Genomic DNA, 23,618 nt, shown 5'->3' with positions numbered 1-23,618 from the left:
CTGATTTTGTTCATGTTTAATGACTGATTTTTGGGAACCGTTACAGAAAGTCTTGAGTGAAATGTTTCCTCCCAACACATGAAATGCATCTTTTATCGAATCCAACAGCAATCTGAAGCAATTTCAAATGCAAATCTGGGGGCCGGCCCTATCAATTTTCCCTTAAGAGCAAATGCTTTTTGCTTGTAATGACAATCACATCATATAAAGTTGATTTATGACCAAACATTCTAAGCCAAGAATCCCTTTTGTCAAACCCGTTGCTTAAATGGTACATTGCGTGTACGCAAAACATTCATCGACTACCAGCAATACAAGAGAAGCTAGATTTTAAATTATGGGCCAGTACCTATACCGTACCTGCATGAGCAAAATGTCACTTCAAGAAACTGGCAACTGAAAGACGAAAACCAACATCAATGATGTTAAATCCAACCAAAGAATGGCTATCATGTAAATCCTTTCATTTTGGATGAGCTCCTTTTGTCGTGAATTACCATAAAGTAAACTAAAATATAAGATAACAAGCGTCAGTTTTAAAAATCATTAAGTGAAAGCGGTTTGCTCTTTGTTGATTTGATTTTAACTACACGTTGGGTGTTGCAACCGTCTGAAAATTTTGTATTGTGCATACATTACTTTACAATGTATAAAGTGGTTGCTGAATACTGTATAATTTGTACTTGTAAATGACAATAAAAACACAAATATGAGCAGGTATGGAATCCAGGAGCCTGTCTTTTTATTAACTTGTTTGCTACAGTATCTATGAAAAATGCCACGGCCAAGTCCTTCAAAGCCAAAGCTGGGAGTTGGAAAGAGTTTTTGATTATTCAGAAATGATAAATAAGTTAAACGGGTAAAAATTGAGGCCAGAATTGTTTCCTAAACAGCAACCGGGGATTACAGCAGAATGTTGTTTTTCTGAGGATCCTGATCGATGCTCTCTTATTTCTTAAATCAATGTCCATCTCGGAGGTAGCATACAGGGACGGTGTCAGAAGTCGTAACGCGACCTTAAAAACCACTTCCTGTATGCTTTGTTTAGGCATCTCGCATCATATTAGATATTCTTCATGATGTTTAGTTTCTTTGTCGATATAGTTGTTGTTTTGGTGTTAACCGCAAAAAGAACATAAGATGTCCGGTGAAGCATTACTCCAAAGGTCTAGGCATCAGATCGGCTTTCTTCATCTCTTCACCTCCATTCTTTCCTAACACTTGAGAATTTATTTTGCCCTCGTCAGTGTTCTTCCTAAAACGAGAAACAGAGTTTTGCAAAAACATATCAATATTCGCACACCAACATGTTTAACATCTTTCTTAAATGTAATATTTAAGTCATAAAGAAAATTGAATGGCGTTTTTTCAATGAAGATCTATTAACCTCTTGTTCGATGGACGTGTCTTCTTGGTGGATTCCATTTGCTGAATTTGCACTAGAATGAGCCTGTGGAAAACAAATCAGATTCCACTGTAGTTTACAGGACACAAGAGTCATAAATGCAGTAAGAAATGGTGGCTGGACTTATTCATAGCAGTAGTTTCATGCATGCTCTCAACCTGGTTTTTGTCGGGGCGGGTACGCATGGCCTGCACTAGCTGATCCACGTGTTGGTTGTGCTCCAATGCGTTCCTCAAAGCCTCTTCGGTGTTCAGCAGCCTCTGACGCAGTCGGGCCACATCTGTATCTGAAGTGGACGGGTCCATCATAGAGTACCTCCGGTGGTCTGGGGACATCCTCTCTCGACCCTGAGATAATGATGTTGCATGAATAAACGCTGTTAAGATCGTCAAAACATTGCTATTTTAGTTCAGTGAAGGAAATATAGTTAATGGCCTGGTGGTAAATGTGCACGCTAAGAGACATTGAACTGTGATATGGGAAATGGGAGTATGAATCCTGCAACATTTCCAGATTCTTCTTTACCTTCCTCTACTTATAAAGGATAAAACGCTTTTGTAGATGCCAGAAACACCAGAGCGCTAACATCCGTCACAACATGGCTACAAAATGTGTCATCATGTGTCTCACCAGCAGCAAAAGTTTCTCCCGCAGGGTTTTGATGTCGTCCTGTAGTTTCTGCTCCTTCACCCTCCACTCTGCCCTGTGGACTTCACGGCTAAGATCCCAATCCACTCCTGGAGAGTGACGAGGAGATTCCAGCAGCAACACCCGCAGCTCATTCAGGCTCCTGATACACAACCGCATGCACAAAATAGTAAATTAAGTAGCTGTATTGTATTACAATGTATTGTACATACTGTACGTAACTGCGATGTAATAATCGAAGCAACATTGGCCCTGGCAGTGGGAAACATAAGGTCATATGGACATATGTGGAAAAACAATGAAGGGCATTAGTCCTTTACTAAGGCATTTAAATAGAAACGAGAAAAGTAGCGATAGCATTCATAGCAAGTATGTTTTGACTTTGAAGTTGTTGAGTGACTCTATCACTGCATCTACACTGCAAGCATGATGCGGATTTCAAATGTTATCTAGGTTGGTTGTTTTCGCAAAAGTCCCTTGCAGTGAACATCTGGCATGCTACCCATTTCTGTGCCAAACGTTAGGGTCACTTATTCTTTTTTCAGTAGGTTTTCAGTAGGTTTTTTCAGCAACAGCAAGATGTTCTCAATGTAGAATTCCCAAGACAAAGCCTAAAGCCTCTGACGGGAAGGAAAGCATTCATTGTTTGCATGTTGCATTGATCGAAAAGGCTAAATGACATTTAGGCCAGAGCTTTAATCAGCGTAATTGCCTTCATCAAGTCAAATTGCTTTTGAGTGGATTACATTCAGCTTTCCTGTTGGTGTATCGACAATCCAGATGATGGTCGTCCACGACAGAAATGAAATCTGCCGTATTCATTTCAAGTAAAAGTACACAAGGAAGAAAGCAGATCCTGGAATGTACTTCATTAACCAAGACAATAAATAAGCACTAAAGTCAATTACCAGATGGCCCGTGCTGTCATTACCATCTCGAGTGTTTAAAACCTCACTCGGACCCGTAATAAATCAAAAAGAGCTCTACTCTATACCTCTCTTTCTTCAGCAGCTCCTGGCTAATAATCACCAGCTGGCCAGATGCATCATGGGATTTCTTGGTCATGGAGTCCAGATCCGTCTCCAAACGCACTTTCTCATTTAAGAGTGCATCTGCTTTCTTCTCTCCCAGACGAACCTTCTCATCCAAGGCTATTCACAAAAGGTAGCGTTTAACGAAAAAAGATCGAAAATATCACAACTGTTATAGACTGTTTCAGCGGCAACAACATAAACAAACATTATGTGACCCAAACTTAACTCCCAGTAGACATCCGCAAACAAACAATAGCTGTTGAGTAGTTTTACTTTCATTTGATAGAATTAATATACATTTAAGTATTAATATTGTTAATAAAAGAATTGTTAGCCTATATTAAAAGCCAAACTTCGGGCCTGGCGCGTGTATCCAATATATTGATTTCATTCATATTTTACAAAATGACAACGTCAGTGATCTTATAATGTTTAATTACCCGTTATTTGGGATTTGAGGGCGTCAACTTGGGTTGTTAGAGTGGATACTTCTTTTTCCCTTTTTGTGAGTTTCTCCAGAGTTTCTAAAAGAAAATTGAAAGTCATTAGTTTAGAAGATTTCTACAAGATTCTGAAATATCAAAGAATACCTATTAAAACATGAATCTTCTCTTGTTGTCTTTGTAGACTTCAAAAACTAAAAGAATTACAAAACAAGTTATAGAAAATGTTTAACAATGACCAATCATTTGAACACGTATATCGTTTTTAAATTTACCATCACACCATTAACAACTGTGATATTACATGAATTGCAAGACAAAACCTCAAGTATCATTATTTTGTATGTAAACTCTACCTTCCATATTCTGTTTTAATTCAATCTTCTCTTCAGAGCTGAAGTTATTTTCTATCATCTGGATGGAGAGAAAACATTAAACAAAAATATAGGGATATATAGTGTTATTTTTTAAGGTTAAATAACTCTGTTTGTGTTCAGCTGAAGAAATAAAAGTCATGAAAATCATGAAATAATTTACTCACACTCGTGTTCCAAATCTGTATAAATATAAACGTTGTTCTGATGAACACAGAAAAACGCTTGTAACCAATCAGTTCTTGGCCAACATTGGCTACTATATTAGAAAAATGATAATGTTAGTCAAAAGTGCCCCAGAACTGTTTGCTTTCCTACATTCTTCAAAATATCTTCTTTGGTGTTCAGCAGAACAAGAATTTTATAAAGTGACTATGGTGGCCAAGAACTGCTACAAGCATTTTTCCAAATATGTCTTTGTTCTGATGAACGCAGAGGTTTACACAGATTTTGAGTGTGAGTATTTTTTTGGGGTGAACTGTCCCTTTAAGTCCAATAGTATCTTGATTCATACAATGTGGCTGCTCCTAATAATGTTTGACAAGAAATGTTGAAAATAAAAAAACAGGCTATTTGTCACATACATTAACATCCTGGGTGGTGTGATCGGCCTCTACAGCCTGGAGTCGGTTCTCACTGACCCTCAGCTTCTCCTGAAGAGAGAGGATCTCCGCCCGACTCTGAGCTTCAGCCTTCTGCAGAGCATCATAGTCCACCATCTTCTTCTCAGCCAGCTCCAGTTGCTCTTTCAAAAGCTGACTGGCTGTTTCTCGTCCCTCATTGGACTTATCCAGCTCACTGATCCTCACCTCAGCCTTTTGAAGCTTCTCCCAAACCTCTTTGAGTTCCACAGTATGCTGGTTGCTCTTAGCTTCCACCTGGATCTTCCAGTTCTCCTCGCTCTCCTCCAGCTGATCTCTGAGTTCCTGAAGTCGGGAGCGTAGGTCATCGCGTTCCTTGGTCATCACTGCAGCCTCGATCTCATGTTTGGCCTTCAGGTTCTCCACTTCTAGCTGCCGCTCCATCTTTAGACTCTCTAGGGCGAGTCTCATCTCGGGTGTGGTTCCTTCACCCTCACCTCCAGCGTTCCCAGCCGCCCCCCGATCTCCCGTTATTGAGGCTTTCAGTTCCTCTAGGGAACGCTGATGGTCTCCAACTAAGGTGTCGAGCTTGGCTTTCCAGCTGTCCATCATCTCCATGTTTTCACGTGTGGCCTGATGAAGTCTCTGCTTCAGGTCGGAGATCTCCTGGCACTGACGTTCTGTGGTGGCTTTAAGGCGTTCGACCTCCTTCTGGCTGCTGCTTAGGGAGGCCTCGTACCTCTCGCGCAGCTGGCTGCTCTCTTCGCGGTATTCCCGGCCCACAGAGAGCAGCTGTTCCCGCAAGACCAGAGTCTCCGAGCTCACGCCCGGTACCGAGACATCTGTCGCCAGGCCAGAGGAGCCTCTCTGCAGTCGAGCCTGTAGCTCCTCGACCTCAGCTTTGCGTACGGCCAACTCCTCCTCTAGCTGGATAACACGACTCTTCTCCTCGACTGTGGTTTGCTGGAGGACAGAAGGAAGGTCATTAAGTCTGGGATACTATTTTTATATACCAAAGCCTCCAGTTCATGTTATATAGGGCAACTCTTAAAATATTAAGTCATTACCGCAATCCTTCCACTGCGTTTGACTTAAAACTTGAGATTTAAATATAGATTGTACATAGGGCACATTTTATTGTTAGATCTAATGCGACAATGAGATTTATATAACAATATAAACTTTTAAATTAGGGCCACGTGATTTATGAGTGACCATTTTGGTTTAGGACAAAAAATTTCCCCGAAAAAAAAAGCCATCGTCTTTTATCATTCTTGTTGTATAAACAAACAAAAAATGCTATTCTGGAAATATAATTTTTTTGTTGTATTCTTTTCATAAAAAACATTTGATGTATTGTAATGCAAAAAATTCACTGTCATTACCGTTTCAAAATATGACCATCATTTCTAACAATTATTTTTGTATTATTAATAAATATAGTTTACACTGTAAAATGTACTTAAGAGTTGTCCGCAGAACTGGAGACTTGGACCCAAAAGGCGTTATAGGCGTGAAAGCATATAAAGCATTTTTCTTGCCCTGCAAACATTTCTGTAAATGGCCATTTCTTGAACGGCTTTTGCGGGTGCAAAAAAGGCATATACAGTGCAACCTAAGACTACACCAGCATTCCTGTAGAATAACAGATCAAGCATGCCCTCTTCAGTCTGTCCATCTAGAAGCAGCCAGGCATGAGATGGCAGCAAGTCCAAAGACACGCACACACAGGCAAACGCTACTAGATTTCAAACTATGTTTAAAGAAAAGGCAATAGGAATACAATATTAAGATTTATTTTTCCCATTTGAAAGGGCACACCAAATGTTAGTTATTGTGGAAAAATCATAATTGAAAATTTTGAGAGTCCAGAGAAAAGCATCATTAGATATTATTAGAGATCATACAGTAGCACTACGAGAGTTCAAACACGCAGTCTCAAACCACAAGAGAAAAGTGAAAGAGTGATTTCTAGTTTTGATGTTCATCTTTAGTTTACTCCCTTTATATCACCTTGATACTCTTGTCCAGCCTCACGGGGGTTGGCTGGATTCTGCCTCTGACCTGTTGATAAATGTGAAATTCTGATGAATAGAATTTGTGAAAGTGGTCACTAAGGCGTTGCTATGGAAGTTACTAGGGTGTTAACTGTGATCTGGATGTTTGCTGGGAGTTTTGTGTGCTTGCTTTGGTGTGGCTAGGTGGTTGTGAAAGCCTTCCGAGTGGTCGGTAGGGTGTTTTGGATGTTCACCAAGGTGTAGGTATAGAAGTTGCTAGGGTATTTACTGTGATCTGGGTGTTTGCTGGGAGTTTTGTGTGCTTGCTTTGGTGTGGCTAGGTGGTTGTGAAAGCCTTCCGAGTGGTCGCTAGGGTGTTTTAGATGGTCGCTAAGGTGTTGCTAGGGAGTTTTTAAATGGTTGGCTAATGGCTCTAGTAAAAAGATCAGGATGTGTGTGTTCACCAGCTGTAAAATGGAGAGGACAGTAAGTTAGAGCAATAATAATAGTGATGCCATAGCAGCCACCACTTATCCTGGAATATAAAACCAGGAGGCAGTTCTATCGCAACTCCTTTAGATGCTAGAGGCGATGTTTCGGCATCAAAAAACTATTTCAAGGCCAGTGCAAAACTAGAAAAAAAGCAATCCTGAACTCCCTTGAGGTTCTCAGGCAGCAACAGAACACATGAAAGAAATACTCAGCAAATGAAAGTCGAAAGCGGTTTCTGGCTATCAAGAGCAGAGCTGTTCCACAGAGACAGGCAAGGATCTCCAACACTCAAGATTCACAACAATATAAGAATATAATAAAATATTCAATTATATCGACAATAAGAATACAAAAATGTGAATTAATCAATTTGATCCGAGCCAAGAACACAAAAGAAGATATTTTGAAGAACGTTGGTAACCACATGACATTGGGCCCCATTGACTTCCATTGTATGGACACAAAACCACTCAAATATTCCTCAAAATATCTTCTTTAATATCTTTAATAATATATTTTTGTGTTAATACTGACATCAGGTCAACTGCGCATACAAGAGCACTGGGTGAATATTAAATCTGGTGAATGATGGAGATCCCGTGCCGGGCAAATCAAGCGCAAGCAGCGGAGCTCATAGACAATAATGGGACAGGGAGAGATGGCTACAGGCTGGCGTCTCTGATCTCCCTGCACAATTACCATCTTCTCCTCTAATTCTTTCTTGAGCCGCTCTGCTTTGGATTTTTCCAAATGCAGATTCTGCTCGAGCTGCCGAATACGAGCATGCTCCAGTTTGGTCTGAGTCTACAGAGAAAAACAGAGGGGCAGGTGTAAAGACAAAGGTAGGAAACAGAAAGAAAGAGAGAAACACTTATAGACAGGACGAAAAGATAAGCGAGTCTCATCGAATACATCGGGCGTCGGTCAGGTTGTAAAGTTTGGAAATGGAACTTGCATAATTCGGTGATTCTGACCATGTGACTGCTGAGAATCTATTGATATCTTAACAGCAGAGAGACTGATGAAGAGTATTTGATCATATATATTCAAATCTAGCATTTTTAAAGAGATGAGAAATGAGGCTGTAAGTGCAGCTTGTCGTAGGGTTGTATACTTGCCTATAGATTGCTCGACAGAAGCAAGAGCAGAAAAAAACATGTGATGTATAACACAACTTGAAAAAGAGCTAAAAGTGAAAGATATACTCTACATTATTTATCCGTTTTAGGCATGTGATGTCATCAAAATATTATTTTTATATAATTGCTTACCGAACTTTCATTGGGGTATACTGTATTAACATGTGATTGAAGCTTTTTCAACTGTTTTTGTAATATAATTCAGTGATGATCCTTAGAAACGATCCTTAAAAATGTTGAATATTTAAAATAAAAAGCTTATGAAATAATCACCTGTTTCAAAGAGATTTAAAAATGAAAGAACGAACAGTCATTCATCTATTAGCAGAAAAGATGTCTTTACACATTATTAGGGGGTTGTTGCTCAGAGTGTTTTGTTGAATAAAACAGACAGATACCTCCAGGTCTCCTTTGGTAATGGACTCTTCCTCAACTCTGAACTGAAGATCCTCCACCTTCCTGTCGTGACAAACAATGACCACCAGGTGTCAGAACATTCCTCAAATACAGGAGAAATAATTTACGGTTGAGGCAATTTCTTTTGCATGTTTTAGCGTTTGACTTGACATTTACTCTGCGAATGTTTCGAAAATGTTTGTGGTGACTAGCATGTGGATTATTTGATAGTTGCCGATATGTTTTATTTAAGATTAGGGACAAATATTGTTATAAGCAGAATGAAACAAAAATGATCATTTTACCTAAACACACATCTATAACTATATAAATATAAACACCTGTAATTCTGTTATCCTTTCTAGTATCATGTAACTGCACTTTTTAGTCCTTCTGTATGTATTAGTATATCTTATGCATCTTATGTGCTGGACAGATGTTTGTGTGTTAACAATGAACGTGGCTGCTAATGATGTAACGATCTAAATTTCCTGCGAAGGATCAATAAAGTTTAGAATAATATTTTTCTGTGAATAAAACATGAAGTGGAAAAACATTATCAAGGATACAATTCAAAGTAAAAATAACCTTTTCTCTTCTTCAAGCTGATTGGCCAGTTCCATTTTGTCCTTCTGAGCGGTTGCCAGCAGGGTTCGAACTTGCTGTAGGTTGCTCTCCGTTTCTGTTGCATACTGCATGAGACCGCGAAAAAAAACATGTCAAACACTTTATAGTAGGACCAAGAATGTGGTGTTAAATGGAGTGTATAAGGTTTGTAACAGAATAAAGGTGTTTATGTATGTGAGTCACACCTGCAGATGTCGGGCCTTTAGTGCCGCCAGCTCTTTTTCCACCTCACAGATGTGACTGGTTGCCTTGGCGACCTCAGCCCTCTCCAGGTCTCGCTCAGCTAGGAGCTGCTCTATGTGCTGCTGTTTCTCCTTCAGGGCCTCCTGCAGTGCTGTGGTCCCCGAGATCTTCCGTGCGTACCTCGAAGATGTCTCGGTCAACTGCCAAAGGCAAAAGACTTTAGACCTTTGAAAAATTGTCCTCGGCACATTAACACATGCCAGTCTACATACACAGACATGAACAAAGTTTGGTTGCTCGTGAAAAATGTGACACTTCAGGTGGAAATCTCGGAAAACAAATGTTAATGTGATGCTTCATTTGTTTTCTTCATTTAACTGTCTGTCTCTCACCAGGCCCGTGCGGCTGGGTCTGCCCCCCACGCTGGAGGCCACAGAGCTGACAGAGCTGATGGAGGAGCTGGAGGGGCTGTGAGCCAGAGACGACACACCCATCGCCATCCGTTTGCTCTTCTTAGCCTTAGCTGGACTGGTGGACGGGAAGCCAATGCGGATCACTTTGTGGATCGGAGCAAAGAGGCCAAATTTGTGCGGACACTGGAAATATCTAGAGAGACAGAGATGAGAGAGATGAAATGCAGTCTACACAAATATAGCACATAGAGTATTAGCAACAAACGTCTTCAAGTCGAACATAATCATTTCTGCATTGCTTACAGTACATAACATTGTGTTGCTTTTCTTAGCATCTGCATTTTCATTTTAAATATCAAACCATATACAAGGTATATACAGGAATTGTGGAGCCAAATTAAATACTTTTTAAGACGCTTTCCATACATTATAAGACCTCATCGCCACGTCAGGTTTTAATCGGTCAAATGGGGGACACATTAAAGAACACGTTAACTGTATGTCTTCAAATTGAATTGAATTGTCTTTCAGTGTGTAACGTTGTTTCCCTTCAAGGTTAAAGAGCTGGAAAGTTGTTAATAAAAAAAGTCCATAATAAAGATATTGTCTCCCAAAATAAGGAGTCGACTCTGAACCGCCCAAAGAAGTCGTTTTGGCTTCCAGTGAAGTATTAGTTTTTTTACTTCCAAATCCAAAGGATAATAAAAAAAAACACGAGGATAAAAATATTTCACCACGCTTGCACAGCATTATAATCCAAACCTTTGGTCATTTTACTGACAACTTTTTCTCCAACCTTTGCGAGTTCAGTGTGGGAATTGCTAGGCGTTTCTCCATGAAAGATGCGTCAACATGACTTTATTTGGGCCAGTAAATATGTCTGAATCACAACCTGTAAGTGTGATTAAGAAGACGTGCAAGTCATATCTTCTATTGATTGTTGAAAATCGCTAATTTTGTGTTATGTGGTTTACTACTGAAGTTGTTCTGCTAATCAGGTGTGAGCCCACTTTTTTGTGCGTCACTTTTGTCGGTACCTTTTTTTTACTTGGATTTCTGCATGGATTGTGCATGGATTTCGTTGATACGCTGTAATGTTTCACAAGTCAGATACGTTAGCATTGCAGATTAACTTCGCTTTACTGTGTGTGTCTAATGTTTAGCTGTGGGTCCTTTTGCTTACATACGTATGTGTCATTATCTTTATAACACAAATCGATGCCATTTTTCTAACCTTAGCATCTCTGTGTACGAATCATCTTTTTGTAAGTAACTAATAACCCTCCAAGACCTGAAGTGCAGTTGTGCGAATGTGGAAAGACCAATCACAATTGACTGGGCTAGCCGACCAATCGGAGCACAGTGGGTTTGTGGAAGGGAGGGGTTTAGAGAAACGGGAAATGGCATTTAAGATTTTTTTATTAAAAAAAACCTCTCTACATTTATGTTAACTTTTAATACTTTTCCAGACACCCTGATATAATCTTCCCAATACAGGCTTGAGCCACATGTCAACAATTAACCATGATTCTCTTTTTCCTGTCTGGATACTCATCGATCGCTGTTCTTAAGTGAAAACACAAGGCTTTCCGGGTAAATTATTACATGTAATCTAATACTTGGCCCTGTCACAATACTAGACTTTCAATGCACGATTATTGTGGCCAAAATATTGTTTTGAATTATTAACATTATCATATATGTACCATTAATAAAATATATAATAAAAATTATGCTTATTAATAACATGTCAATACTGGTATATTGTGACTATTACTGAACGCCTACAAAAAAAACGAAGGAATCGAATTGTTTGCCCAATAAGACCAGGAAAGTAATTCTTCTCTAATTCAGATTTTATGCTGACTTTACATGCATTACAATTAAGATTTATTGCAGCCGTGACGTTTAAAACGCAGAACCAATTGATCTCATTAGTGTTTAAGGCACTTTTAACAGGAGGACAGGTCAGTAGAAGACTAATGATGCACCTGGTTCCAGCTACAGCTCCATCGTTCTTCCCCAATGGCTCGTCCAGCTCCACTCCGCACCACTCGCCCTTGGCAAAGTCAGTCTCCCCCACGTACCTCACCACTCCTGTTTTAGTGCCGCCAACCTAAGGAGAGAGCAGAGAAACTTTAGTGGTTTACAGTGGTAACATAGTTTACAATGATAAAACTTATTGTTGTGATATATTTTTTATATGTAGACCTTCTACATTTAAAAGGTGCATTAAGACTTTATGGATATTTATTGAGAATGGAATTATACCATACTAAATAATATGCAGTATACACTTTATATTACCAATATAGAAAAATGCATGTGAAACAGAATTGATTATGCTGACATTTCATGTGGAAAGTGAAGTCAGCACATGGCTTTGTGCGATATAGTGTTTCATGCAGTTTGCTCCGATTATACACTGCGCATTTTGGTAAGATAAGTTGGTAAGATAAGAATATTGCATAGTGCGTTTACTGCTTAAATGTTTTAGACCACCTGTCATAATAAAGAGAAAACTAAAACTTTTTTAAAACCAAAAGCTCTTATTGGAATTACTTGGGCAAACATTAAACTAAATAGTCGGAAAAGTCATATTTTGAATGGATTACAGCTTACATTCAAGCCGGCGCTGTTTTTATGCACTTTTACATAATTGAATAAAACGCGTCATTTTTCTACTTTTTACATTATAAAAATACATTATATTTTTTGGTTTGTACATTTAATCTTTTTGTAAAACCAGATTGCCGCATGGAACACACTCTGAATGAATGAAGCAATGTCCGGAACATCTATACGGTTTCACATGCTTTTATAATAATAGAAAGCAGGCCCCCTTATTAGCTATAAACCAACAACCACTTGGTGCACCTTCCTTTAGAAGATCTCTCTAGGAGAGTTCCAGTTACTTTGTAATTTGTGCTACAACGTCACATGTAGTTAAACATCTAGGAAAGCAGACAAAAACAGTTCCACTACATGTCAACAGCATAGATGAAAATCAATGTGACACAAACATGCCAAAACTCTGCTGGTCCTGCGGAGATATAACTGGGAATGACTGTTGTGCTGGTTGAGCTGGCCTACATTCAGCTAAGCCAGCAGTGGGAGGAACAAAAACAAGAGATCACGCAAACTAATCACTTTTCATTCAGTAGGCAATGATGGCAGTGCATTTAGCGTGCAACACAAACAAACATCTTTCTGTAAATGCTCTTACTGTACATGCTGGTCACAATGAAAACAGCGCCGATGGCAAAGGCTCTGATTCCAAGCAGGTCACATTCACAGCTTTACGGCTAAATTACGCATAGCGCCACAAACAGCAACACAGAGTGTATATGACTCCCGGGAGCAGAAGGCTTACAGACACAATCTGAGATTTTGTGATCTCTCCCAGTAATACCATTTCTTGGTTCTGCCCTAAAACCATACACCATGTTTATGACCAAACATCTGGGTGAAATCTTGAATAAATGTCCTAAGAGACATTGTTATTACAGAATTAATACATTATATTTTTGGCCCCGTATAGAAAACCACAATATCAATTCTTTATTTCAATAGTTACTCCATGTTGTCAGCCCTTCACAAAAGAGCTTTTGGACAAGGATTCCACCCGACAGCCATGATGTATTCAGCCAGACACATCACTTCCTGCCGCCAGCGAGCGGGTCTGTGTTTGTGCGGGCGGTTGACCGACGTGGCAGATGAGTTCAGTCTATACTCTAGTGTGGATCAGAAAAACATACTAGAAGGAAAAATCCGGTCATACGGTGTTTACTTTACCACATTCAGATAGGAATAGCGGTCACTGAAAACAATAACGCTTACAATCCTTCTGGGTGTCAAAAGAACGGAATGCAGGGGAATGAAGGATTCCAGCACAGAGATGAGAGGTGAGGAGAAAGCTGACTCTCTCAATATCTCTCACTCGCAGTTGCAACACTGCAGATCCACCATCAGTCAGCAGAAGCCTCAACTTGGCAGTGATTTAATCCACCTTCCTGTTCCTCTGACGGACCGCCTCAGCTGACGGAGGCACATTCAAGACTATGAGCACACAAAAGGCTACAACTGCAACACGTACTCAACAACCCTATTCAGGCTGGACTTGTTTACCCTGAGACTGTTAAGCAAAGAAATAGAAAGACCTTTAACACAAACCCACAATTACAGAGCAAGTGTTGTTTACGTACTGTAACTCAGCGATCCACTGCGAGACAATATTGTTTGGATAGGAACGTCTGTGTTTGGGTATATATATATATATTTCTTTCTTTATCAGATACTGTAAATAAAGCTAAATTTCTTGGTGTGTTTCGGTGGACAAATTGGTTATGGATTGAAACCTTTTTGACAATTTCCTGGATAAAATAACAGTTGATAGCACTGTAGAATAAGCGTTACAATAGGATCATTCTGTGTCAACTCAACCAGAGATCCCTGGCTCAAATTTTGGATTTTTTTATACTTTTACAGAAGCAAGACCAACATCAGAAGTGATAAAAGCCAAAATATGAGAAATATTCGAAATTTGGTGATTTGACATGGAATGACCCAATAACATGAGATGATCAGGCACAGCTCAAAGGATAGTTAACCATAAAATTTAAATGATTGACCTACACGCCATTCCAAACCCACGACTTTCTTTCTTCTGCAGAACACAAAAGAAGATACTTTGAATAATGTTGATAACCAAACAACACTGGACCCCATTGGGATTCATTGTATGGACACAAAATCACTTCTCAAAATATTGTTTGTGTTCCATAGAAGAAAGAATAAAACACATTTTGAACAACATGAGGGTGACATTTTATTTTAAAGTGATAGTTCCCCCAAGGAATGAAAATTCTGTCATCACTCACTCAACCTCATGTCATTTCATACCTGTATAAATTAAGAGAGAAAGATATTTGGAAGAAGGTTGGGAATTTTCAATTCTGTGAAATCATTGTCTGCCGTAGTAGGAAATGGAATAGTATCCATTATAAAAAGTGTTACTCTAATACATTTTGATGCACAGCTCAAATTAAAAAAAAATTGCTTCTGTCCCAATATTTATGGACCTCACTGTATACGTCCACATGGCATTGAAATGTCCTTTATGCAGTAAAGCACAGTCATCATGGTAATATAATACTGTTGTTAGGAATGAAAAGTGAGGAATTGAGCAAGAAAGGGCAGATATGTCCAATGCAGCTCAGCTAAATCCTAGCATCTATCATGACATCAAACATGTGAGCTTCAGAACAAAATCTATATTTAATGCATCATTGCTGGCTGTATGAATCAAAACACAACTGATCATTTTGGTTCATTTAGGAACAGGGTCTTACAGAGCAAAAATGATATTCAATGTTAGTATGTCACAAAAACGTGCAACACTTAAAACTGCTGAATGAAATATTACTAATGCTAAACAATTGAGAAACACAACACTTAATGCAAGAACAATATATTGAAGGGACAGTTCACCCAAAATAAAAATTCTGTCTTCATTTATTCCCCCTCATGTTGTTTCAAATCTGTATACAATGTATTGATCTGTTGAAACACAAAAGATGATACATGACCCTAGATCACAAAACTTAAGTAGCACGGAAACATTTTTTGTAAAAGCCAAAAATACATTGTACGGGTCAGAATTATCGATTTTTCGTCAAGATTTTTGTAAAAAATATATTTGAGAATGGATGGCCTGCTACTAAACAACTTTAAAAGGCATTTTTCCTCAATATTTAGATTTTTTACACCCTCAGATTCCAGTTTTAAACTGTTGTATCTCTGCCAGATATTGTCCTATCCAAATAAATCACATCAATAGAAAGCTTAATTATTCAGCTTTTAGGCGATGTAAAAATCTTTGTTTTGAAAAATTTACCCATAAGACGGGTTTAGTTGTCCAGGGTCACATATTTAAAATGATGTAGGAAACCACACCGTTCTGGGACAGCATTGACTACCATAGTAATTACGTTTCCTACTATAAAGGTCAATGGCGCCCTAGATCTGTTCGATAACAAACATTCTTCCAGATAGCTTTTGTGTTTAGTTGAACAATAAAATGTATACAGGATTGAAACAACATGAGGGTGAGTAAAAGATGAGAGAATCCCTCATCTATTTTACATTCGGGTAAATAATAATATAATTAGTGTCACTGATATATATGAGAACAGCATTCCTGTAGGTTAACCGGTAGTACATCCTATCCACCCCAAACTCATGCGTTCGATTTTCATTGAATCCACATAAAGATAGCATTTATGTTGACTACACCATATCACTGATTATTATTAATAGGAGAGACAGAGAGGTCACATTAAAACAGAAATATGTGCATTACAAATAAATGTGTGCCTGTACACGCGGCATCCTCCCTGCATCGCTGGAAAAGCCAATCAGGTGTCATATGGGATTGGAGCGGAGCGGACAGTCAAGTAGCCTAGATCAATGTCTGATGGTTTATGGAGTGGTAATCCCATTTGATTAAGAATATTGACTCCAAGAGAAGCTTAAAGGCTGGGCTATACTAAATGGGAAGCAATTTGACCTAAAGCCAATCAACCCTAAAGTCAACCCTACAGCTATCGGGCAGCATCTATTACCTTAATATAAAAAGCTAACAGAAGGCAAGCGAAACAGTTCATCTGTTTTCCATAGCCAGCCATTGGACTGCAGAATATTACGTATTACAGTTTATTCTTGCCAGGAATCACCCCATCGTTTGGAAGGAGTCATTACACAACCAACATGTAAAGTTACAAGGAACAGTTCTCTTTTTAGAAGACCTTTATGGTCGGGAAAATTGAAAATCCATAATATAGCATCACGGAGGCCGGTAGAAACAAATAATAAGTCATTTTATTTCCACTGATTTATTAAACTCACTGTCACTTGAATACTCACCAGCACTCGATCCCCGACCTTAAGGTCCTTCTCTCCACCCTTCTTCACAGATCCACTGTCAGACATGTTGGATCCGGACTCGTTGCCTGTCTTGACAGAGCTGTTGAGCATGCCTTCTCTGAGCGGCATGACCACACGCTGACCGGGACCGCCTTGCATCTGCGCGTTCTGCTGTTGCTCGTCACCTCCGTCTCCGATGGGTTGCCGGGTCAGCTTGGAGGGCCTGGTGAAGATGCCCTGCAATGGCTGGCACTCGAAATAACGCACACCGTTGACAGAGCCGTCGTTTTTCCCGACCAGGTCATTCAGCACCACTCCTGCCCATTGTCCTGGGGAAAACTGGGTCTCCCCGAGATAGGCGATGACTCCCAGTTTGACTCCGTTCACCCAGACGCGTTCGCCAAGCACGAAGTCCCCGGCTACATCATCACCAACCTCGGATGCTTTAGAGCTGGATTTGTCTGAAGCGTTGCTGCTGGGGGTGGGAGTGGTCTGCTTGAAGGGGCAACCTGGGGACAGAGAGCAGGATTGATTCAATACCAGAATGAGATATAGTAAAGGTTAAAAAAAGCTGGTAGTCTGCTTTGTTGTCAAATGTTGGTGTATTCTGTACCATTTTAGGATTATCACATGATTGTTTGACCAATTACCATTTTTTAAACAAAACTGACACCCAGATCAAAACAATTCATTAAAAAAGTCATGAACCCAAATAAAATAAAATGTTAAATTCAATGAAATAACAAAAAATTAAAACAATATAAAGCAATGTTATTTAATAAAATAATGATAAATACTAACTCTGTATATTTGTATGCTTTTTTACCATTCCTCATCGAATCAACCATCTACATCTAAAACATTTTTTTCACAACGTTAGAACAAAATTAAAAGTAACAAAACTTAAACTATTAAATTGCTATTTTTGTTACTGTTAATACTAAACGTGTTCACATATTATGTTTTATTAAGAATGTTCATTTTTTCTCACGGGCTGCCATAAACTGTATTATGCATATAAGTATATCTGTATAGGTGTATATCTGTATTCTATAACCAACCACTCCTGATCTAGAAATGTCTCCACTTAAAAACCCACAGAGGTCTACCACCAACTTAACCTACAAACACTGGTCAACCAGTTCTACAAGAAAGCCCCTCATGCCCATTCTGTCCACCAGCTAGACAAGTCTATCAAGAAAATCAATGTTGGCGGGTGGTGACCTGTGCGTTTCATTTATTAAGTAATATAAAAGCTGACATCAGAAAACCTAAACGGTTTGTGTTGACTGTATTCATAGCATCTGTTGCCAGCACTTGCTAAACAGCACATTGAACACACTGCATCAGAATCTCATTACATAATTTCGATCATGTCTGGATGTCACCGCAGCGTTTATGCAAGACTGCACTGGACTTTTATTCCTCACCAAATCTAGGTCAGTTTGATTTGCCACGATGCAGTTTATGAACCCTGGTCCTCTGTGCATATGCCGCATTCCTTTGATGCAATAAGGATGTGTGAGCGACACAGATCAATTACCATGTACTCTGAGAGCCTCTCATACCTCTGCATGTGTGTGTGTGTGTTTGTGGTATTGATGCCGGGATGCACTCTGGTTTGGGGGAAGGGAATAATGACTGCTTTTGTCTCCAAATTGCTCCAGCATGCTCTTTGGCTGATAGAGATGGTGGTTGAGCATCTCTGATATGAAACAAATTCTGGGCTCTTCATGGGTCAAAAAAACATACTGATGTAATTTGATGTTGTTTGATAAACAACAGTTTACAGTATGTTGGTGAACCGACAGACGTTCTATGGTGTGAGTTCTTGACGTACTTACATTGAGGTCAGTAGTTTACCGCACAGGCAGCAGTGTGAACACCAGATTAGATGGAAATATACAAACAAACGTTTCTGTGGTGGAAAATACTTGCAGGATTATTTGAGGAGAACAATGTTGTGAAGCTGAAACAACCAGCATCACTAGAGCTGCAACATCGATAGTGTAGGATGACGCTATTCAGTATTCAATATTTACATTTGTGCATTTTGTAGATGCGGTCCTCCAAAGAGAACTAAAAAACATGCTTCAAAACAAGGAAAGCATTATAACAGCTTTGTCAATGTATGGAGGATTTGGCTTACTGTATGCAAGCACGCAAAAAGTGCCAAAGTAAACATAATTTAATAAAACGTTAATATAACATTACTGAACAGTGGATTAAGGACATGAGGAAATACACATGCCGCTTTTAATCACAAAGACACTAGGTTATAAGATAGAAATGGTTGGGAACAGGATTGGGAAAGCCGTAAGCAAGATTTGATCTCACGGTGGTGCCCAATTTTGTTTAATTAGTTTATAACAATCCAAAATATCCATCAGATTTGAAGGTAGCTGTGTAGCACACCAAGCATGGTAAATCTAAGCAGAGGAAGTGTGTCTGTGTGCGCACATGTGCTGCGAATGGACACTACGCTGTGTTACAGAAAACTGGGCCCATTCAGGAAGTATCGGCCCATCGCAGCCCTTCAGCTGAAGCTTGTGTGCATTGCTTGCCCAAGTGTCTGCGTTGCTACGGTAACAGCAGATCAGACAGGAAAAAAAAGAGCGATGCAGGAAGAAGAGAGGAACACAGGCTTCACTTCACTATTGTGCCCGCACTCCTCCCCACCATCTGAAACCCACCATTCAGCAACAGAGACTAACACAATGACCCCAGCTCAGCCTTTAACCATTCCCTCCACACATACACTTCTATCCAACGAGTGTTAAAGGGAAAGGCACTTTTTAAGTTGTAATTATAACATTTGAAGTTTATTTGAAGAACTTTAATAGTTTATGGTTAATTCATCACCGGTGCCATGAATTTGCAAAAAAAGAACATTAGCATAATCGTTTCAGATATACATCGTTTTAAGATAAATAATAATAAATGTCAGGTCTGATTTTACAATATAAACTTCACACTGTGGCTTTCAAGCAATGAACCGCCCACTTAGAAAGGTAGTGGCCATTATGACAACGTTTTAGATAGGGGGAGTAGGGAAGAGTCTCTTCAAAGATCATTATCGTAATTTCAAGGTGTTTGTAAACACTTCATATTTTGGAAATGGGTATTTTAGTATGGCAAATGAGACCTGCTGCTTTAACTTGCCCAACATAAGTGGTTAAGATGAGCCAATGGGGCAACATTGATCAATTCAATATTTTATTAAATTGGGGAATTAATATTTGCAAACAAAGACTGCGGATGGAAATGGTCCAGATTATGTGAATTGATGTGAACTCTTTATACACCAAATAATAATCCCTAAAAGATCACCAAGATGCATGACATCTGGTTGGAATGAGTTTCAAGAAGAGTTGGAGAAAATGTGAAGGTTGTTCCTCAATAAGAATACAAATGACTATTTCTGCATAAAATATCGATATAAATGCTATGCGAATGGAATATGGCAGTTCCTCGCTCAATGTTGTACGTGACTCAAGACCTTCACACTCATTTTACCTACAATATACATTTTCTAAAACAAAATTTGGATATCAAAAAAACATATCTCTCATTTTTATATGGGATAAAAAAAGTTAATTTCTCAAATTTTTCCTAATAAACACAATGTGCATAATGTGAACAGAAGACTAAAATAACGCTAGTGGAGTTTTGCTAGTAACAGAGACCAGTAAGTGTTAAGAGCCAAAGATACAACACATTATAATTGTGGTGCGAAATTTCTAAAAAAAAACAGCCTACCGCATTTTACATGTTTATAAATACCAATAACTGTATTTTGTTCAATTTACAACAAGAACTATTAGCAGAGTTAAAATGAGATAGAGAGAGTTAATCGACTAGAAGCGCAACTATGCTGCCTTATTTTTACACTCACTTACAGACTTCACTTCCTGTATGTGTGTGTGTGTGTGTGTGTGTGTTTCACGAACAAAGCATTCCACAGTCTGCTTGAACTGTGACACCCTTCAGGGTGACATACAAAGTAATGTAAATAAAGTGGTCTGTGGTTGGATGAGAGGTAAGTCACGTCAGTGAGGCAGGGATTAGATCACTGTGATTTATGTAATCAACATGTGTGTCACCGGTGTCAAGGTCTTTGGATCTGATAGATAAGTACGCTAAACCACAACCACACTGTCAAGAATTAAATCAATCCCACAATATGATTTTCACCGTGTGACTTCTGCAAGTGCACGGTACACACAAAGCCACTGAACATGTTGTCACATATTTGTCACCTTTATGTCATTTAAAACACTTTTTTTGTGGAACAAAAATACATTTTCTGCATACAGCAACTTAACAGTGTTTTCGCTACAAAAGGGCCCTAGACAACTTGTGTATTACATTCCAAGTCTTCTAAAGTCACGTGCTTGCGTCGTGTCAACGAGAGGTAGAAATCTGACACATCAAACCAAGTCCAGCCATATTGAACAAAAGTTGGTTCTATCCTGTGTTGTGAGCAAACTTGATGGCTTTAAAGATTTGCAATACGGTAATAATATGTCCTACTCTGTCATAATCCTTTTGATTTCTTTTGGACGCGCCTGTAATAAATTGCTATTGCATGGAAAGTAGCTGCATGATTTCAAACATGATCCTTTTGCACGCCACAGAATTTAAAACAACATGCTGCTATCCACTGATAACAGCTAAAACTTCCTTTACTGTATCATGGCACTACCACAGTTCCTTACCAAAGTTGCCTGATATCACCATGGTATGGAGTGATCGCCACAAGACCACAAATGATTGTCACTTGTAATACCATGTTACTACCAAGTATTTGTCCAAAAACCCAATTTATTACAATTGTATCATGGGCAGCGCCACCGAAAGCTCCATTACGCTAAAAACTGCAAGGTTTACACTTTCACGGACCCTCGTGAGTTCACCTATTACGTATTTTGCCCTGTCTACTCCCAATATGACAAATATGACAAAATCTCTTTAGTGTCTCCCAGTTATTTCTCCTAGACATCAATGAGATAACATCGTCTCACATATCTCTCCTGAGAACAAAACCCAGAATCAAGTCATACAAATGTCCTCATTTGTTGAGAAGATCTCGACCATGTCAGATTCGTCAATCAAAAGTCAACATTTCTCACAGGACTTGCCCAAATTTAGATGATCTCACCTGTATAATCTACTACTCTATACCGTGTGTAAATCCACGCTGCAAATATTTACCCCAACCCCAAGATGTTTCTCTGTAAGCCTACGGGTAATGTGATGAAGGTATCGGTACATCCAGGGGGTTTGGAGGCCAGCGAGGCCCAGAAGAGCTGACTTACTGTCTTTCTGAGGCGCAGGACTGGTGGAAGGGGCAGCGGTAGTCCGTCCCACTGGACTGGCGTGTTTAGGACCCCTGCCCGGGATCTTCAAGCCACTCGACTTCAGCACGTTCATTATGTCCGCTGGAGAAACTTCCAGTTTCGCAGCTATTGGGGGTTTTGGTTGAGGCACTAAATGTGAGGATGACGAATATCCCTCTTCATTTTACCTGCAGGACTAAACACACACACCAAGTAAATATAGGGCAAATATTACACATGCATTTAAATACAGATGTTCACCACGGATGGTATACACAAGTTCATAAACACAGAATGGGCGATAACGCAACGCCTTAGGGCAAAGGAGGACACAGTGTGACTATGATCCGTCTGTATCGCGGTAACAATCGACACTTAATTGCTTAATCCCTTAATACGACGCAAATTAAAATAAGTGAGAGGAAATCCATGCATCTTTATAATTCGGTAACAAGGTCGTTTTTGATATTCTTGCAGGGTCTGGGAAGCACACACGCTATCTACTGATGTCGGCGTTACTGTTACTGTCAAAGCTTGTAAAAACACAAGAAATTATCACTTCAACGAACATACATTAATGCGACAAAAGGCATACAGTATAAGCTAAACGAGGCGGGTGTGTGGTGTGATGGGTCACTATCGCGCCGTTGACTCCGCCGCTCTATTGTTTTGGCTCTTCACTGCGGCGAGCTCGAGACTACCGTCTTCGCAAGCCCCTGTCAGGCGACACAAACACACAAACATCACCATTACCTCATAAAGTACAAAACCTGCGAAATACAAAGACGAACTTCAGATGTTCTGTACGGGGACGGCTCTGTCGGCTTCCCCCCGGCATGAGATTTGTCAGCGCCTGCCACTCCCTTCAGCCGCTCTCTCTGTCTCCCTCACAGACACGCGGATGGGGAAATATGGATGCTGAGCTGAAGAAGCCGGAGTGGGGCGGGATGCGAGGCTCGCGGACACCGGCTCGGTTTTGGAAAGGCGCTTTTAGTCCTCGTGTCCCTGCCCAAGCACCTACTCTGCTCGAGAAATGCCCTCAAAGTGTGTCAGTGGGGCATTTTATTCGGAATACATGAGGGTCGTTGCGGGAGTGGTGGGGCAGTCTGGGGAGCGCATTTTACTATCAGGAGGAGGAGACTCCCCGCGTTAAGGAGTGGATCAGGAAATTTCGCTTTTTGGTCTATTATAAAAGCATACGTAGTTTACACATATTTCCTTTTAGTTTTCTGACCGATGTTCTTGACACTAATACACAATGAAATTTGCATTTTGCCCATTCATGGACATCCCGTGTGGGACCGGAAACTGAAGACTACAAGTCCGGCTGCTGTGGAATTTATACACTTCCGGTCCTCACCGCTTTCATTTACAGTGGACATTTAATCCGTTTTATTGCAACTTTATTTGTTCCTTTTCAGTTTAACATAAAACAAGTAATTTGGTTTGTTTTTTAAGTAGTACTGAAAGGTGCTAAATATTACATAAATAAACATTTCATAATATTACGTTTCGTTTCGCATCGAATCATGTTGTTTTTTTTGTCTTAGTGTAACAAACGTCAAAAGTAGCTTTATATATTAAGTCTTAAACGTGTAAAGCAAGGACATGCAAAATATATAA

At 39.6% G+C, this 23,618-nt stretch overlaps 1 protein-coding gene across 4 annotated transcripts; it reads right to left on the bottom strand.

Moving 5' to 3' along the window:
* On the bottom strand, positions 1 to 23,153 carry clip2 (CAP-GLY domain containing linker protein 2). 4 transcript variants are annotated; one of them, XM_079474862.1, is made up of 17 exons: positions 22,749 to 23,043; positions 21,975 to 22,191; positions 16,657 to 17,165; positions 11,724 to 11,848; positions 9,712 to 9,925; positions 9,322 to 9,519; positions 9,098 to 9,201; positions 8,512 to 8,572; positions 6,499 to 6,549; positions 4,489 to 5,448; positions 3,887 to 3,944; positions 3,528 to 3,611; positions 3,048 to 3,204; positions 2,036 to 2,195; positions 1,564 to 1,752; positions 1,388 to 1,450; positions 1 to 1,255 (listed from the first exon to the last, which is right to left on the bottom strand). In XM_079474862.1, exons 2-17 carry the CDS (start codon positions 22,087 to 22,089, stop codon positions 1,244 to 1,246), a joined length of 3,060 nt encoding a protein of 1,019 aa, XP_079330988.1. In that variant the 5' UTR covers positions 22,090 to 22,191; positions 22,749 to 23,043; the 3' UTR covers positions 1 to 1,243. The 4 variants fall into 4 exon arrangements, with proteins under 4 accessions (XP_079330988.1, XP_079330989.1, XP_079330990.1 ...); XM_079474861.1 differs by lacking the exon at positions 6,499 to 6,549 and adding an exon at positions 7,674 to 7,778 and having other exon boundaries at positions 712 to 1,255; XM_079474863.1 differs by lacking the exon at positions 6,499 to 6,549 and having other exon boundaries at positions 22,749 to 23,153.
* Between the last annotated feature and the right edge of the window lie 465 nt (positions 23,154 to 23,618).

Source organism: Barbatula barbatula (genome assembly GCF_947034865.1).
Source record: "Barbatula barbatula genome assembly, chromosome: 2".
Taxonomy (NCBI): domain Eukaryota; kingdom Metazoa; phylum Chordata; class Actinopteri; order Cypriniformes; family Nemacheilidae; genus Barbatula; species Barbatula barbatula.
This window is presented reverse-complemented; position numbering and strand designations above follow the sequence as displayed.